Source organism: Bubalus kerabau, chromosome 22 (assembly GCF_029407905.1).
Source record: "Bubalus kerabau isolate K-KA32 ecotype Philippines breed swamp buffalo chromosome 22, PCC_UOA_SB_1v2, whole genome shotgun sequence".
NCBI lineage: Eukaryota > Metazoa > Chordata > Mammalia > Artiodactyla > Bovidae > Bubalus > Bubalus kerabau.
In genome coordinates this window covers 27098061-27116863 of record NC_073645.1, presented here as the reverse complement: position 1 = coordinate 27116863, position 18803 = coordinate 27098061, and the positions used below count along the sequence as shown (strand labels likewise).

Below are 18803 nucleotides of genomic sequence, written 5' to 3'. Positions count from 1 at the left end.
ATTGAAAAGGGTTAGTTACACTTACCTCCTTCTTTCGGTTCTTTAACATATTCTGAAATTTGGACAACTCTTTTTCTTGTTCGCCTTTAATGCGTTTGGCTTCATCTCGTAAGCGATTTGTGTGTTCCTGTTCTAGACGTTCAATAGTCTGTTTCTGCTGTTTTTCTAGATTTTCAATCTCCTGATCATATTGTCGTTTCTTGCTCTGTAAAATGATGTAGCTCAAGATCATTTAACATTAATGCTCATATCAACTTATTATACTGAAAATGTTTACTAAGAGCACATATTGATAACTGGCATTTAAACTTAGTGATAAAATACGTACCCTCTGCAATACTGAACAAGTCAAATTCACTAAAATATGTTTTAAAATTTTTCAAAAAGATGAGCATTTTCATTTTTTTCTAATAAGAAAAACACTTTCTTCTATTATATAAGTATAGAATATTCAAAAATTATAGACAATCCAGAAGAATATCCAATTGCTATGAAATACTAAAGTAAGAAAAATTTCAATATTTTTCCTATATGATTTTTGATAAATCAAAGGTCATATTTGAAGTCTATTTTAAGAACATACCATTACTTGTCATTTTCAGACTTACTCTTCCTCATCAAAATTCTTAAAATAAACATCCTATTTCACTGAAACAAACCTTTTAGAATTATAAAGCTATTCTCTCAACAAACATTGCAATGTTAGACATAGGTACTTATTTGTAAAGAGTGTTTTCTTTTAAAAAATTAAAAAGTAAAATATTTTGGAAAATATGGGGAGAGGAGAAACACAGTTTTTGTAAGGTTCTGAAAAAACAGAATATACTGCAAAAATACTCTGTGAAAACAAAAGCTCATTATTTCCTTAGGAATTCTCAGTTAGGACCCAAAAAATGACATCAGCAATGCCAAACTTCACACAAAACAATCCTTACCACTTAAAAAACGTAAGAACTATAATCAACCATGAATCCTATAACATTTCAAATGATCCTTTTTTCTAACCTACATTAAGCTAGATGTTCAACGTAAGTTATTGAAATTTTATATCATGTTAACAATTCCTTTTCCAACTTTGGACACAAAGTAAAAATTTAAAGACTCAGTGACAATTAACCTTGATAAGTCAGCACTAGCTTCTCTAGCAGCTGTGAAAAGGGATGTGGAAGCTTAACTGTAGTAGCCAGAGAGGTAAGCATATTCTGAAAAATCCCCCAAGAAGTTCTAATATTCAACCGATTTTGAAGACAACTGTTCTAGAGCAGCTTAAAATCTTGGATTCTGAGAGGTAAAATTTTAGCAATAAAAAGTTGTCCAGCAATAGACATTTGCAAACCATCTATTAGCTTCATGATTCCAGGTTTCCACGACAGATTTTAATCAAAGAAAAACGAAGACACCCAACACACTGTAAGTCAGGCAAATGGCCAAAAACAGGAAGAAAAGAAAAAGAAAACATCCAGAACACCAAAGAGACAAAGGCCAAAAACACATCACAAAGCCAGAGAAATCTAGTAAACAGAGAAGAAGTTCTAAAACCTTCCAGCAGTGATTTTTTTAAGCAGTAAATTTCTTTATGAACAAAATGGTACAAAATTCCAAGACTTTACCATCATCTCCTGCTCAAAACGTCGGAAAATTTGCTCTCGCTGTTGCTGCAGTTTGCCATTGAGCTGCTGTTGGGCTCTTTGTTCTTCTTTTTGAAGAAATCTTAATTCCCGAAGTTCCTGACGTCTGATAAAATTTAACGGTGACAACAGAAAAAGAGGAGCAAAAATTACACCATTGAAGTAATGCTTTACAAGAAAAAACTTGAAAACTAACATTTTCTTCCAATGGAAAAGTAATAAAACAATAACTCAAAACTAGCCAAGACTACTCGTTTCTCTATTCTTCAGACTCTGCAGAGACCTGAGAAGTCACAAAACCAGCTGAAGTCACGTTGTTTCTCTACTCACCTAAGAAACCTCAACTCTTCGGTTTTGGAGTCACTATCAGTAACTATCTTTGACGTTGTTACACTTACTTCTACACCATCAACAACAAATTTGCGTGTTTTCTTCAATGTTTTCTTTTGTCTTCTTGTTTCCTGAGGAAGATTTATTTTAGTTAGGCGTTATATGGGGAATACTAGAGAAGGAAAACATATTCTTAAAAAAACAAAAACAAGAAACGGAACTAACTGCTATGAAGACTACACATACAAAGCTGAACAGAAAGCAGTAAGACATCTCTGAAACCAGTTATACCAAATACACCTCATCTGATTTTCACATGACTTTACAGATGAAATCAATCTTTTTCAAGTAAAATTATGCATTTTGATGATATGCATGTATAATTCTTATGATACGACATCACAATTAGCCACAAGTGGTAATGACCAATTCACAAAATGAGTAATTAGTACAATCTTTATATGTTAACCATCCTTTCTTCCTCTTTTTAAATTGTAGGTTCTCAGACACCTCTGTTTTTCTGTTCCAGAAACACTTACAATGCCATTAAAAATGAATTCCTGGGGCACATCCCTCAAAAGAATCTAAATCAGCAAGTCTGAAAAGGCTGAGGCTTTTATTTTGAAAAGGCTCTCAGATAACTTTAAAACACTGCCACAACTGAGATTCAAAATTCATTTAATCAACAATAATAATATCACCAGCCCTCCTTCATTTCAGGGTCAGAGATGTAGTGATTTTAGAGTTACTAGAAAGACAGCACCTCCACCACACCACCCAAAGCACCAGATCTGCCAGCTAGCTTCTGCCTGAAATCCTTTATCAAGACCAAACTCTTCATTCCTCAACTGGTATCCAAATGTTTTTTAAAGGCAAAGAGAAATAGCAGAAGTATGTAACACTGGTAAACATGTAAATACTGAGAACAGATAATTACTTAGTTGTGATAGGTGTAAATGGTTAGAAAGCAGAGGGGTCAAAAGGAGAATGAGAAAATACTACATTTAAAAGGCATTAGAATTTTTAAGTTTGTCTTTGGCACTTTGCAGTCTTCACCCTCTTACTGTTCCACTCTAGAGGTTTCCAGTATCCTCACACTGCTCTCCCCTAAGCTCTGGACTATGGCCACCCTATCCAGACATCTTCTAAAACCTAAAGTGGGCATGCTCCAAAATTAACCTACCTCCCTGTAACCTCCAAATTCTCCATTTCTTCAGTTTCTACTAAAGCATCCACAATTAATGTCACCTTAATTCTCACAGAAATATTTGCTTTTTTTTTTTTTTGATAGGCTAACTATAACTATTAAGTCTGTAAATGAACTTCAGAAAAATGGAATTTCAGGCATTGAAACAAAATAAACTGAAAACTGAAGACCATCTAAGCAATACATGTAGTAATAATCTGGGGCATGTAGGCAGGCGGATCAGTCATGCCCTGGAGTCCTATCCCTAAGGTCAGTTCTAAGTTCCTGCTTTTCTGCCACCTGTCAATCCAGAGTCTCTAAGCAGTCTGTGGCTCACTTGTGTCCGAGTTCCATGGGATCTTTTGTTACAAACACTGATTCTCTGGCCTCACTCCATACTTCTACATAGCTCTCCCTAATGATTACCTTTTTAAGCACACTCAGACTGGAGAATTAGGCTCTAACAGCTCCAAGCATTCTGGGTTTTAGTGTTTGGTTTGGTTTTCCCACAGTCATTTACACAGCAACAGAAATGGCTATGACTGAGGAGTTAAGAGGGGTCATCTGCATGGCCAGTAGTAAATCAAGAAATGTTTAAATCCTAAACATTCTTTAAAAGAGATCATTCCTATAAGCCCTCTATTCTTTCAAATATTACTGATTCTTGCTAAAATTATACCAAGAGATGTGCAGTAGGAAAACCCAAATACCAGTATGCAATTTATTATACTATTTATATTGAGTTGGCAAAAATAGGTAGGTACTACCAAAAAATTTAACGATTACATCCAGAATCTCTCTAGTTTTTTTTTTTTAATTGATTGCTCTCATAGCCCTGAAGAATTTTATAGGGTTAATACTACACTGATTTAGTGTTGGTTTGTTTGAAAGCCATCAGTTTTACATAAACTCTCAACTGCCAAAACGACAAAGACAAATCCAAACAAGGACCCATATACACTTACTTGTAAAGATATTGATCCACTGTCTTTAGTTTTGCTTAGGAAGCTAGAAATGGATAGATTCAAGTCAATGCTGCTATTATCAGCAGTGGAACCAGTGCCTGAATCAGTATCATTTTCCTTTTGATTTTCAGATTCTGGTAAGATGGTTTCAGTTTTTGACAAAGCACCTGTTTCTCCTTTATTTTCTTCATCTTCAGGATTGATATTAATACTGGGTATTGGAACAGGCTGAGGTTCACTGGGCTGTGGAGCAGCAGTAACTTGAGGTTCTGCTTTAACTGGCACATCACATGGAATTTCTTTTTGCTCTGTGTCCATCTCAGTAGTGGCTTTATGAACATCAGGAGTTTCACTTTCTAAAGCTTTCTGGTCAGTATCAGTCACTACACTTCTGACCTCTGTTCCTTCAGTGCCACTTGATTCAGTAATCTCAACGTCATTTGTCCCGACTTCCTCACGGGTCTCCAATCGGTTCTCTGAACTGCTGATTAGTTGTTCCTCACCTTCACCGTCTACAGACTTTTTGTCTGTCTCATTAGTTTCAACTCTCTCTTCAACAGAAGCTTTCTCAGTACCACCAGCCTCGGGACCCTCTGTGGCCTTGATCGCTAATGTCTGGCATACGTCACCCACTTCTTTCCCATCGCTACGCTGAGCATCCTCAGCACTGCTCTCAGCTGCCCTCTGAGCAACATCTTCTGCCTCCTTTGTTCCTATCACTTTGCTTGTATCACTGATCCTATCTTTTTCAGTTTTGTCATCTTTTCCCAGTTTCTCTTGGGTGTCTTCCTTTGTAAACTCAAGTTCATTTTCAATTGCCTGAATATCTGCCTCTTTTTCTCCAGTCTCTTCAGAAACTAAATCCATTGCTTGGACAGTAGTATCTTCAATTTCTTCAGAATTTATAATCTTATTTTCAAATATCTGCTGCTTTTCCTGATCTGTTTCTTCTTCAGGTTTCAGATTCTGTTCAGTATTTGTTTCTGAAGTTATCATTATGTTATTTTCTTTTCCTTCACTGACTGAATTAATGTCCACTGGCTCACGGTCTTCTGTGTCAGGAAGATTTTCAAGCTTGGGTCTCTTCTCTTCTCTTCCATTTTCCTCAATTACTGCTGCTTTATTATGAAGTTCAGCCATAGCTTCTAAATGAGTATCATTAACATGTTCATCAGTACCCACCACAACCTTTTCAGGTTCATCACTGGTGGGTTTTTCAGTAAGAATTGTACTGTTAAATTTATCTTCAGAATTATTATGTTCTGTTTTTTCTGAGACAGATTCCAAAATACAAGCATTTTGTGAAAGCTTATCTTCTTCAGAGCTGGCAATACTCAGGTCAGAGGAGGCACGCTTACTGGCAGGTATTGGCTAAAAAAGATTTTATACAGTTTTAGTGTTAAAAATGTAATTTTAAGATGGTGACCAAAACAATATTTCATATATATGTGTGTGTATATATATATATATAAATGATGAATTCATATATATAGTGATTTAATATTTTTATTCAGTAAAATCTGATAAAATTATAAAAATAATTTAAAGAACTGACAAATCTTCACATAATAAATATGACAAAAATGGATATCAAGGAGCAAACTTGAAAGCAAGGATAAAACTCAATAAATCTTCACCTCTAAATTAAAGGTTTCTGTATTGCTACCCAATAAATCAGGCTTCCTTGGTAGTTCCGCAGTAAAGAATCCACCTGCCAATGCAGGAGACACAGGTTTGATCTCTGGATTGGGAAGACCCTTGGAGAAGGAGATGGCAACCCACTCAAGTATTCTTGCCTGGGAAATCCCAGACAGAGAAGCCTCATGGGTTACAGTCCATGGGGTTGCCAAAGAGCTGGACACGACTTAATAACTAAACAACAACCACCCAATCAATTAATTCTTAGACATACATGCAATCGTAACTCAAAATTCAACTCTAAAAATTACCAAAACACAATTTTCTTTTTAAATACTGACCAGAGAATTTTCTGTTTCCTCGTCATCATCCTCCTCTTTGCCATCTTCAACTTCTTCTGTAACTTCAGCCTTTGCCTCTGCGATCAACTCCCGAATTGGTTTGTTGGAATCAACGGTTACAAAAGGATGCTGTTTGATCATTAAAAAGAGCTCACTCAGTAACAACTGAAATGCTTGTGGAGTGAGTTTCATATATATAAAACACATTACTGTGTGGTAAAAACACTGACATGTAAATAGGAAAAATATAAACAACTTCAGATGATAGTACATCTGGGATAAGACGGTGGGGAAGGGAACTGAACAGGAATAGGAGCTGCCTGCAACTCTATCTGCACATGTTTTTTAAGAATCTGAAAAAAGTATGTCAAAAATGATAACACATTACTTCTGGGTAATAGCTTCATGTACTCTGCTGTATGTCTGAAAATTTCAAAATCTAAAATCTAAATTAAAATTAAACCAAGTTTCAAATAAATTACTAGTTCTTAAAAAGTAATAGTATGCTTACATCGCATATAAAACCTCAATAATTACAAAAAGCTTTAAAGCTCTGTTAAAAGTGAATATAAACACCTTTTTTTACATAGTTCTAATGTTTTTAAGAGTAAGAAGATATTTTATTCATCTCTGTACTCTGCACTTAGTGTTTGGCACAGACTGAGGTCTTACAGTGTGGAGGAAGTGAAACAAGAGAAAATGCATTTCAAGGTTATACTTGTTGTACAGACAGAAAGGCAATTTTTCTTGCTTCTTCCTCCAGATAAATAGCAACCTAAAAAACTATAATGGAGGAGTTGTACAATAACTCAGCCCTGGGTGTTCTTTGGAAGGAATGATGCTAAAGCTGAAACTCCAGTACTTTGGCCACCTCATGTGAAGAGTTGACTCACTGGAAAAGACTCGGATGCTGGGAGGGATTAGGGGCAGGAGGAAAAGGGGACGACAGAGGATGAGATGGCTGGATGGCATCACTGACTCGATGGATGTGAGTTTGAGTGAACTCCCGGAGTTGGTGATGGGCAGGAGGGCCTGGCGTGCTGCGATTCATGGGGTCGCAAAGAGTCGGACACGACTGGGCGACTGAACCGAACTGAACTGAACTGAACTGAACAGTAACTGCTTCAAGATCTGTCATTCTACTTGTCTACCTGTACTATTGTTTGACAAAATTTTATTTCAATTGGAGGCTAATTACTTTACAATATTGTATTGGCTTTGCCATACATCAACATAAATTTATATTAAAAAAATAAAATAAAGATTAAAATAAATAAATAAAACATGAAAAAAATCTTATTTCAAATATTACAAACAAGTCCTGCTATAAAACAAAATTATTCAATCACTTCAACACCATTTTTTCTTAAAGTTAGCAATAATTACTGAACATTTACCCTCATTGTAAGAGACACTAAAAAAAAAAAAAATTAATTAGCTCACGGCCCCTGTCACCAAGGTACTTGTTTTCTAGTAATGAAGAAACTGAATGGAAGTGATTGACAAAATGGAAATAACTAAACAAAAAGAAAAGAACACAAACTGAATCAGAAAAGCATAGGAAAAATTACTTAAAAGCTAAATAAATGCCTCTTAGGAAGGGGACCACACGTCTGTAAAGTAAATGTTAACTACTACAATGCATCCCGTGTTTGCACAGGAACACTGAAGGGATCTGATGTGTGTTCATCTTGAAGAGATGCCGCAACAGCTGTATGGTTTGCCACTGTCACACTGCTCTTATTTTACCTGCAACAGCTGAGATGTAGTCCACCTGGAATCCACATTCTTTTCCAAGCATTTCTTTAGAAAGTCCTTAAAATTTGAAGACCTTCAAAATAAAATTTTAATAATGACATTCTATTTTATTTTCTTCTTATTAAAATCAAAACTATGAGAAACCATGGTTAAGTTCTATCATGTATGTAATAGTATTAACTCAACATAAAACTAGTTCATGAGACTATTCATAAGTCATTCATTTATAAATACAAGTCACATGTATGTAAGTAGGCTTATAGTTTTAAGTCATTGAGATACAGTCAAATGTTCATAAGAAAACTAAAAATCACAAAAATTCTTCCATTATATTAACCTCCACAAATACAGATCACATATATGCCTTAGCTTCTCACAGAAAATCCTTTTTCATGTAGAACTCCAATCACTGCTATTTTCAAATTGATGGGGAAAGTTAATTATAAACGTTTATATGATCCTTAAGTCTCGAAAATACACGAGTATCAGTTTTCTATTTCATACAACCTTCATACCATGTACCTAAGTTTAAATACCCTTGGAAATCTAGAAGAATAAAGTTTCAAGTTTTGCTTCTTAAAAAGTTTTGTTTAGGAATATTTTACCATTTTGATGGCTGTGCTAATGTAGGGGGCTCAGATTTTGCTATTTTTAGCAGCACTCTCATTGGATTTAATTCATGATGAGGTGGTTCTATCTCAGCCATTTCTATTAATGTGATACCCAGGGACCAAACATCGGCTTTGTAGTCGTAGGGTCTGTCCTTGGATGTTTCACACATGACTACCTCAGGAGCCATCCTATGAAGACAGAGAAATGAAAATTAAGATGTTTAACTTAAAATGGTGACCACAAACCACATAAGACAGATAGTATAATCAAACGTGGACAAAATTAACATATAATAACTGCTGACAAAACTAATGCAGCAAATCCATAAAACTGAATACATACCAATAGGGTGTGCCAATAAAGGAATCTCTCCTTTGAATTGTCCTTGTGTTTTTAGCTGATACTCCAAAATCCGCTTAAAACAAATAACCATACAAAAGTATTACTGATAGTTTTTAAGCAAAGTTTGCTATATTCAACTTAAGGGAAAAGCATATCAAGTCTTTAATAAGACCACTGTTATTAAAAGGTAAGAAAAATAGAATTGGAGTGACAACCCACTCCAGTATTCTTGCCTGGAGAATCCCTATGGACAGAGGAGCCCAACAGGCTATACACTCCATGCGGTTGCAAAGAGTCGGACACAACTGAGTGACTAAGCACACAAAATGGAAAGAGAAGTAACTTCCCTCTCACCCTAATTTTGACCACGCTCTTTCTACCATATCTCCACCCTCCCCACAAAAACACTGCCACAGAGAAGATTCCATCATTAATACACTTAATACCACCATCTTTATACATCTTCAGATCACAAATTCTCCAGAACTGACCAAAAAAATAGTAATTTTAAAACACTTCTGTCCACTTCAAAATAAATGTCCAGTAGTGCTACATGTTACAATTAAATTGAAGGACAGTTTTTCTATAGTGTGAAAGACAGAAATTACACCAAAGAAGCCTTAAATGACAGCATGCCTGCGTGCTCAATTGTGTCTGACTCTTTGGGACCCCGTGGACTGTAGACTGTCAGGCTCCTCTGTCCATGCGAGTCTCCAGGCAGGAATACTGGCATGGGTTGCCATGCCCTTCTCCGGGGGATCTTCCCGACCCTGCATCTCCTGCGTCTTCTGCATCGCAGGCAGGTTCTTCACTGCTGAGCCACCGGGGAAGCCCAAATGACAGCATATGTCTTGCTAATTTCCTCATAATATTACATCACAAAGAAAAAACTCAGGAATGATGTTTTCTGATTTAAATCACAGGGCACAGCAACATCATAACTTTATCAGTTGTTTTCTCCTTTTCAGCTTAGAGCTTGATCATTAATGCTGCTGCTGCTAAGTTGCTTCAGTCGTGTCCGACTCTGTGCGACCCCATAGACAGCAGCTCATTAGGCTCCTCTGTCCCTGGGATTCTCCAGGCAAGAATACTGGAGTGGGTTGCCATTTCCTTCTCCGATGCATGAAAGTGAAAAGTCAAAGTGAAGTCGCTCAGTCATGTCTGACTCTTAGCGACCCCATGGACTGCAGCCTACCAGGCTCCTCCATCCATGGGATTTTCCAGGCAAGAGTGCTGGAGTGGGGTGCCACTGCTTTAGCAACACAAAATTGCTACTGCGGCATAAATTATCTCATGCCATATACATTTCACTCCTAAAGTTTCATCTGACATGCCACAATTCTCAAAACTGAATAAATCCCAAAGACCTAGTATTTGTATTCATGCCCCAAGGTCTGGCACAGAATACACACAATAAATGGCAGCTACTATCACTAATAATATATGTAATTTTAACCTCTGTGATACTTTGGCAGTAGAACTTTTAAAACTCATGAAATTCTGCCCTGTATTCTAATTATTTGTGTCTATTATATAGTTTTTTTTCTTTTTTTGACCAGGTAGTTCTGCTTAAAACACCTTGGTAGCTGCCTACTGCCTACAGAATGATGTTACACTTCCTAATATGGTGTTATGAGGACTTCCCTGGTAGCTCAGATGGTAAAGAATCTGCCTGCGATGCAGGAGACCCCAGTTCGAGTCCTCGGCCAGGAAGATAACCTGGAGAAGGGATAGGCTACCCACTCCAGTATTCTTGGGCTTCCCTGGTGACTCAGACAGTAAAGAATCGGCCTGCAATGTGGGAGATCTGGGTTTGATCCCTGGGTTGGGAAGATTCCCCTGGAGGAGGGCATGGCAACCCACTCCAGTATTCTTGCCTGGAGAATCCCTATGGACAGAGGAGCAGGCTACAGTCCATGGGTTCACAAAGAGTTGCATATAGCTGAGCGATTAAGCACACAGTCAACTCAGTATTTACTCCATTTCAATGTTTTTTGAGAACCCATTAGCAGTCTTTTTACTTTTTTCCCTCAGAACATGACTGGGAAAGGAGGTCCAAAACCAGACCTAAACCACAAATGTCCACTGCCAACAGTCATACCTCCCTAAGTACTCTTACGAGCAGGCGATAAACTAAGGAGGGACAAGAAGCCACCTTCATTCTTGTGCAAGGGGGAAAATTAAGGTCATTACTAAGTACTGTACAGTTCTACTTACAATAATGTGGCAGATATATGTTGGTCTGTTAAAACAGCATTTACATATTTATTTCCATTTGCAAGAATGTGATCTGATAATAAAAATTTGGTTATTGTAATGTATATATGGCTCCTGAGGATACTACAGTTCTATAATATCTGTGTATACTTAATACAATGTCACAGAAATGGAAGACATTCTATATGCATAAATTAATGAAATAAAGTGCAATTATTTTAAATGTCAACCAACACAAAACTATTCCAGCATCCCAAATCTTCAAAAATATAGTTATTTTTAATGGCATGTATTACTTTATACAAAAATATATTGCTATATTCAAATAAGATTTTAGAACACTTACAGAAAACATGTACCAAAAATAGATCAAAATTATACTATTTCAAAACAAGCTACAAGACTTTAAAATATGATATAAGACATAAAAAAGTAAGATATATCAGCATTTTAAAACTCATGAATGAGGTGACAGAACACAAGAGAAATTAGAAATAAAAAATCATTTTAGAAACAAAGACTAAACTAGGAGGAATGCAAGAGCAAATAAACACAACGAATTCACACCCACTATCACTTCACACCCAGTAGGATGGTTATCATCAAAAATACAGAAAATAACAAGTGCTGGTAAGGAGGTAGAAAAATTGGAACCCCTGTGCATTGCTATGGAAGTGTAAATTTATGCAACCACTGTGGAAAATGGTACAATGGTTCTTCAAAAAATTAAACATAGAATTACCATACAATCTGGGTATCTGCCCAAAAGAAATGAAGGCAGGAACTCAAAACAGATACTGTACACCCATGTACATAACAGCATTATTCATAGAAGCCCAAAGGTGGGAGCAACCAAAGTGTCCATCAATGGATGAATGAGTAAGTCCAATGTGGTGTATACATATGCTGATAACAAAATATTATTCAGCCTTAAAAAAGAAGAAAATTAACACATGAATTTGAATAGGACATATGCTGGAATTCAGGAGAGTCTTGCTCTGTCCTTTGGAAGGGCCTAGAATGAAGGCCAGTCCAGATACTATAAGCATACTTAACACTCAGACTGTGGTCTTAAAATACCATGTCCTACTAAATGATAGAATACAAAACCACACAGACTCTTGCCAAAGAGTCTTTGGATTTATCTGCAAATTGAGGGACATACAAAGAGGAACTTACTGAAGTCATCAGGAGTACCCAGCCAGCAAAATACAAGATAAAGAGAAACTACAGGTCCAACAGCTCAGGTCCCACAGACGAGTGTTTCTCAACTTATTTTTTCACCTGTCCTAAAGAGCCTTTTTAGACATTTTTCCCCAATCCTCTCTCTCCTCATGAAATTTTAATGTCACAGATATACTGTATATTTGTTCATGTACTATCAGTGGGCCTTTGGAGGGTCACAACTATGGTCATACTAAAATTTTCTTTCTTTGAGAAAGCATGCCATGAAAATGCATGCCATAGATAAAACATAAAGAGAAGAAAAGAATGGTGGGGAGGGGGGTATGACCCATAAATCAAAAGAGACTTCAAAGAAAAAGCAGGTTTTAAACATGGACAAGTCTAAACTCTAAAGTCTAGAGATGAATATTGGGTGATAGAGCCATAAAGAAACACAGAGAAGTGATTACTATAAAGTTAGTATACAGGTTACCTGTGGAGAAGAGGACAGTGACTTGAGATGAGGCACATGAGGCAGCTCCTAAGCTGCATGACATACTTCCATTTCTTTATCTAAGTGGTGATTACAAAGCTATTGTGTACAGAGCTACAAGTCAATAAGCTACACAACCCTTAATGTGGTTTCCTGTATCTGTATGTATTTCTCAAAAAAAAAGTTAAAATTTAGTACTTTATCAAAGGAGAAGGCAATGGCACCCCACTCCGGTACTCCTGCCTGGAAAATCCCATGGGCGGAGGAGCCTGGTGGGCGGCAGTCCATGGGGTCGCAAAGAGTCGGGCACGACTGAGCAACATCACTTTTACGCACTGGAGAAGGAAATGGCAACACACTCCAGTGTTCTTGCCTGGAGAATCCCAGGGACGGGGGAGCCTGGTAGGCTGCCGTCTATGGGGTCGCACAGAGTCGGACACGACTGAAGCGACTTAGCAGCAGCAGCAGTATATCAAAGTATACCTGCTTAGAGGTCATGACAAAGTAAAGTGAACTATGATCACTGGTATCAGCATGGCCTTTGGATATATTTTGTCCTTTTAATATCTGTCCAAAATACTCAAATTTAGGCTTCATCACCAGAGGTTTTTTTTTTCATTCATATCTTGCTGCTACTGCTGCTGCTAAGTCGCGTCAGTCGTGTCCGACTCTGTGCGACCCCATAGACAGCAGCCCACCAGGCTCCTCTGTCCCTGGGATTCTCCAGGCAAGAACACTGGAGTGGGTTGCCATTTCCTTCTCCAATGCATGAAAGTGAAAAGTGAAAGTGAAGTCGCTCAGTCGTGTCTGACTCTTAGCAACACCATGGACTGCAGCCTACCAGGCCCCTCTGTCCATGGGATTTCCCAGGCAAGAGTACTGGAGTAGGGTGCCATTGCCTTCTCCGAATTCATATCTTGGGGATACTTAAAAAGGACTGTATCTTCTATCTGTATGTATATATACGGAATTCATTAATTTCCCATCTAAAGTCTGTATTTATTCCTCCTTATGAAATTATCATTTATTCCCTCAGTGCAAAAAAAAAAAAAAAACTATTTTCAACCTTATACTTAATTTAGCATCTTTTTTATACTTAGTTACTTTGTGAGCTTAGCCAAGATACCGTATCTACAAAATAGAATATAAAACTAAAGATGGAAAAAGAAAATGACTAGATATGAGTTTTGGAAATGAAGACAAAACTAAATGGTTTCACATAATGTGTCATTTTCTAAATGTATTTATAAATATTAATTCTACATATAAAAATTTAAGGGAAAAATTATTAGGCAGTCTTTTAAAAGTGTGTCTTTTTAAAAATAACAATCCATCCTTTCCTATTGTTTAAAGAGTCTTTATATTAGGTGCCTATACTTAGAAATTCTGGGAGTTAATGAATAATTATTTGCCCAAGTTTTTTTTTTTTTTTGGCCTCACCTCAGTCTTGCAGGATCTTAGTTCACAGGCCATTGGCAGTAAAAGCACCAAGTCTTAACCACTGGATTGCAAGGGAATTCCCTCCAAGAAGTATTTTAAAAATTGCTGCTGCTGTTTAGTCACTAAGTCGTGTCTGATTCTTTGCGACCCCATCGACTGCAGCTCACCAGGCCCCTCTGTCCATGGGACTTCCCAGGCAAGAATATTGGAGTGGGTTGCCATTTCCTTCTCCAGGGGATCTTCCCAACTCAGGGATCAAATCCACATCTCCTGTTTGGCAGGCAGATTCTTTACCACTGCACCACCTGGGAAGCCTCAATTTAAAAAATTAACATGAAGTAATTCTCCATGTTTCACATATTTTAACGTAATTCTCTTTGTTTCACATGTTAATATTTGAGTCATAACAGAACAATATTAAGTAACAGACATATAGGGAGAAACCTCAAAGCATAAAATCAAATGTTTTATCTAAAAGAATAAACTTACCCAACTTAATATCTCCATCTAAGGTAAAAAGAATGTTGCCAGCCTTTAGATCTCTGTGGATGATCTTATTATCATGTAAGTAGTTCAAAGCCTCTAAAGTCTGCTTACAAACTACTTGTATTTGGGACTCAGTTAATGGTCTCTCAAGCTCTACAACGAAAAGTAAAAAAATAAGCATTTTTGTACAGTGAAAGTGTATCAGCAGGTTATGTACCTTTAATACCTTTACTGTCACTGTTGAAGATTATATACAATGAAATGACTTTTTAAAAAGTATAACACAAATATTACTTTCTTCACATATTATCAGTTCAGTTCAGTCGCTCAGTCATGTCCGACTCTTTGCGACCCCATGAATCGCAGCACGCCAGGCATCCCTGTCTATCAACTCCCGGAGTTCACCCAAACCCATGTCCATCGAGTCGGTGATACCATCCAGCCATCTCATCCTCTGTTGTCCCCTTCTCCTCCTGCCCCCAATCCCTCCCAGCATCAGAGTCTTTTCCAATGAGTAAACTCTTCACATGAGGTGGCCAAAGTATTGGAGTTTCTTCAGCTTCAGCATCAGTCCTTCCAATGAACATCCAGGACTGATCTCCTTTAGGATGGACTGGTTGGATCTCCTTGCAGTCCAAGGGACTCTCAAGAGTCTTCTCCAACACCACAGTTCAAAAGCATCAATTCTTCGGCGCTCAGCTTTCTTCACAGTCTAACTCTCACATCCATACATGACCACAGGAAAAACCACAGCCTTGACTAGACGGACCTTTGCTGGCAAAGTAATGTCTCTGCTTTTGAATATGCTGTCTAGTTCATAACTTTCCTTCCAAAGAGTAAGCGTCTTTTAATTTCATGGCTGCAATCACCATTTGCAGTGATTTTGGAGCCCAGAAAAATAAAGTCTGACACTCTTTCCACTGTTTTCCCATCTATTTCCCATGAAGTGATGGGACCAGATGCCATGATCTTCATTTTCTGAATGTTGAGCTATAAGCCAACTTTTTCACTCTCCTCTTTCACTTTCATCAAGAGGCTTTTTAGTTCCTCTTCACTTTCTGCCATAAGGATGGTGTCATCTATATATCTAAGGTTATTGATATTTCTCCCAGCAATCTTGATTCCAGCCTGTGCTTCCTCCAGCCCAGCGTTTCTCATGATGTACTCTGCATCTAAGTTAAATAAGCAGGGTGACAATATGCAGCCTTGATGTACTCCTTTTCCTATTTGGAATCAGTCTGTTGTTCCATGTCCAGTTCTAACTGTTGCTTCCTGACCTGCATATAGGTTTCTCAAGAGGCAGGTCATCCTGGAATGTGAAGAAAGCATCACTACGAACAAAGCTAGTGGAGGTGATGGAATTCCAATTGAGCTATTTCAAATCCTTAAAGATGATGCTGTGAAAGTGCTGCACTCAATAAGCTAGCAAATTTGGAAAACTCAGCAGTGGCCACAGGACTGGAAAAGGTCAGTTTTCATTCCAATCCCAAAGAAAGGCAATGCCAAAGAATGCTCAAACTACTGCACAATTGCACTCATCTTAACACTAGTAAAGTAATCCTCAAAATTCTCCAAGCCAGGCTTCAGCAATACATGAACCATGAACTTCCAGATGTTCAAGTTGGTTTTAGAAAAGGCAGAGGAACCAAAGATCAAATTGCCAACATCCACTGGATCCTCGAAAAAGCAAGAGAGTTCCAGGAAAACATCTATTTTTGCTTTATTGACTACGCCAAAGCCTTTGACTGTATGGATCACAATAAACTGTGGAAAATTCTCAAAGAGATGGGAATACCGGACCACCTTACCTGCCACTTGAGAAACCTATATGCAGGTCAGGAAGCAACAACATTTAATTTTAAAATTTTATCATGGTCATCTAAGAATACAAAAATAATTAGGCTGATTTAACTTACTGAATGTTACTCAACAATAAGATAAATATACATGTATAAATGTTTGAAATCCACTGACTTTTTTAAAAGTATAATTTAAGATATAAATGTAAGGAACAAAATGGCATTTACCAAGCATCACAGCGTCTACTGCTCCACCAGCACAAAATTCAATGAGGATCTGCAGGCAAATAAAAAGCACATGTCTAACACCACACTGATTCTGAGTCTTTTTCCTTTAAGCTAGCAAAAAAGATAAATAGATAGCTATCAAATAACCTAAGTTACATAAACAATATTATGCTAACAACCATAAAGACTTCCTTTGTAAAAAGAGTTACAAGTGTTGCTATACATTTGAGAAAGTACAAAGGGAACACACTGTGGAAGTATGTGCATTTTGGTTCATTACAACTTGCAGTGTCCCAGGTTCTCTAAAATTACCAGGTACAGAATTTTTATTAAGGGCCATATTATATATCCATGCCCTCACCACTCAAAGACTTTATACTCTCCTTTTTTAAGGTAACTATTGTGAGTTAAATGAACAAGAATATTTTTTAACTTAACTAACAGGAATACATCCTGAAAGATTGCTTTTAGTTTTCTAAAAACTTGGGGAAAACATACACAAAAGCTTCAGATACTAGCTCACTTATCACTTCCTACTGGATGCCTTCCCAAACCTCCCTGGTACACAGCACCATGCATTTTTCCTTCTTAATCCTCATCACAGTTTTCATTTTGTATTTTTATGATTCTTCAATTAATCCATGTCTCTCTCTCCCTCCCACTGTCCCTCATAGTTGTCTAGCTGTTGCTTTTAATTACATAGCTTAACAAATTGTATAGATTCATAGTTTTTTCTCCTCTATAGAACAACACTTTATTTTTTACAGGAGCTTATTTTTTACAATAAGTTGTTTTTCAAATTCATTGTATCATATGAAAAATGATTTGGGAGACAGATCATTATTATCCTACAGTGGAGTAAACAGACTGATAAAGATTAACTGATTTATCCAAGCTCCTGCCTATCATCACCAAAATAAAAAAGGAAAAGTCTTTTGATTTGCAACCAGGTACAGCTTATACTATCTACTCTTCTTTTGTAATACTTTGCTTATTCCTTCAAGGAGACAAATTAAAACTCCATTTTAAAAAGTCCTCTTGATTAAATTAGTATTGGTGCAGAGCAAGTGACTGACTGGTTATTATAAATATTAACATTTTATTTATATATTTATTTATGCCTAACATTTTCTAAAAATGAATAAAATTTTTACATACAGACCTGGCCACAACAAAAGAAACTTTAAAAAAAATTTAAATACTTAAATTTAAATTAAGAAACTTACATAAGATACTTCAAACTAACATTAAAAAACAAATAAATAAATAAAAGAACTGGGGGGAAAAAAAGACTTGAGAGAAAGAAAGAAGTTCCAACTGGAAAAAAATATTAATTCAAAACAAAAAAGGAATCTAATTTCGTTATTTAGGAAATTTAAAATTCTTCACCAAGTTTCTACATTTCGGTCCAATGTCAAATAATCATGAAACAAAGTGTTCTGAAATACACATCTAAACATCTGTTGAAGCTAAGGATATATTGCTATGTTGTTAATCATCCTCTCATCAATGGGTCAATTCTCATTCAAGAAGCATAAGTAACTAAATAGAAGAGGTAGTCCAAAAAAAGATCTACACAACTTATAAATCTCTTCAGGACGATTAACTTATTTTGGCTATTCCTACAGATTAACCAAAAATACTTACCCAAAGATTATTCTCATAGTAGAAGGCATCTAGAAGCTTAACTATATTAGGGTGATCACAAGATGCTAATATATCAATTTCAACCATGTAGTCTTCAAGTTCTTCTTCAGATTTGGTGTCAATCACCTTTGCAGCAGCTAAAACATTGGTCTCTTTATTCTGAGCCTAAAAACAAAAGTATCATTATGTCCACAATTACAATGCATACTTTATTTATAAATATTATTATTTTTTAATAAACTTTATTTTTTCTTTTCAGTTCACAGCAAATCTAAGCAGAAAGTACAGTGCAATTCAGTTCAGTCGCTCATTCATGTCTGACTCTTTGTGACCCCATGGACTATAGCACAGCAGACCTCCCTGTCCATCACCAACTCCTGGAGTTTACTCAAACTCATGTCCATTAAGTGGGTGATGCCATCCAATCATCTCATCCTCTGTCGTCCCCTTCTCCCGCCCTCAATCTTTCCCAGCATCAGGGTCTTTTCAAATGACTCAGTTCTTCACAGCAGGTGGCCAAAGTATTGGA

General features: G+C 36.8%; 1 protein-coding gene across 2 annotated transcripts in view; it reads right to left on the bottom strand.

Annotated features, from left to right (window-relative positions):
* SLK (STE20 like kinase) overlaps window positions 1-18803 on the bottom strand; it is a 61780-nt gene that overhangs the window by 20168 nt on the left and 22809 nt on the right. For both annotated transcript variants that reach the window (XM_055560928.1, XM_055560929.1), the window contains exons 2-12: window positions 18275-18439; window positions 16628-16676; window positions 14604-14753; window positions 8801-8873; window positions 8452-8646; window positions 7838-7919; window positions 6089-6217; window positions 4110-5480; window positions 1959-2089; window positions 1611-1734; window positions 26-205 (exon numbers count right to left, since the gene is read on the bottom strand). In XM_055560928.1, the coding sequence (XP_055416903.1) occupies window positions 26-205; window positions 1611-1734; window positions 1959-2089; window positions 4110-5480; window positions 6089-6217; window positions 7838-7919; window positions 8452-8646; window positions 8801-8873; window positions 14604-14753; window positions 16628-16676; window positions 18275-18439 (2649 nt within the window). The remainder of the gene's footprint in view (window positions 1-25; window positions 206-1610; window positions 1735-1958; window positions 2090-4109; window positions 5481-6088; window positions 6218-7837; window positions 7920-8451; window positions 8647-8800; window positions 8874-14603; window positions 14754-16627; window positions 16677-18274; window positions 18440-18803) is intronic.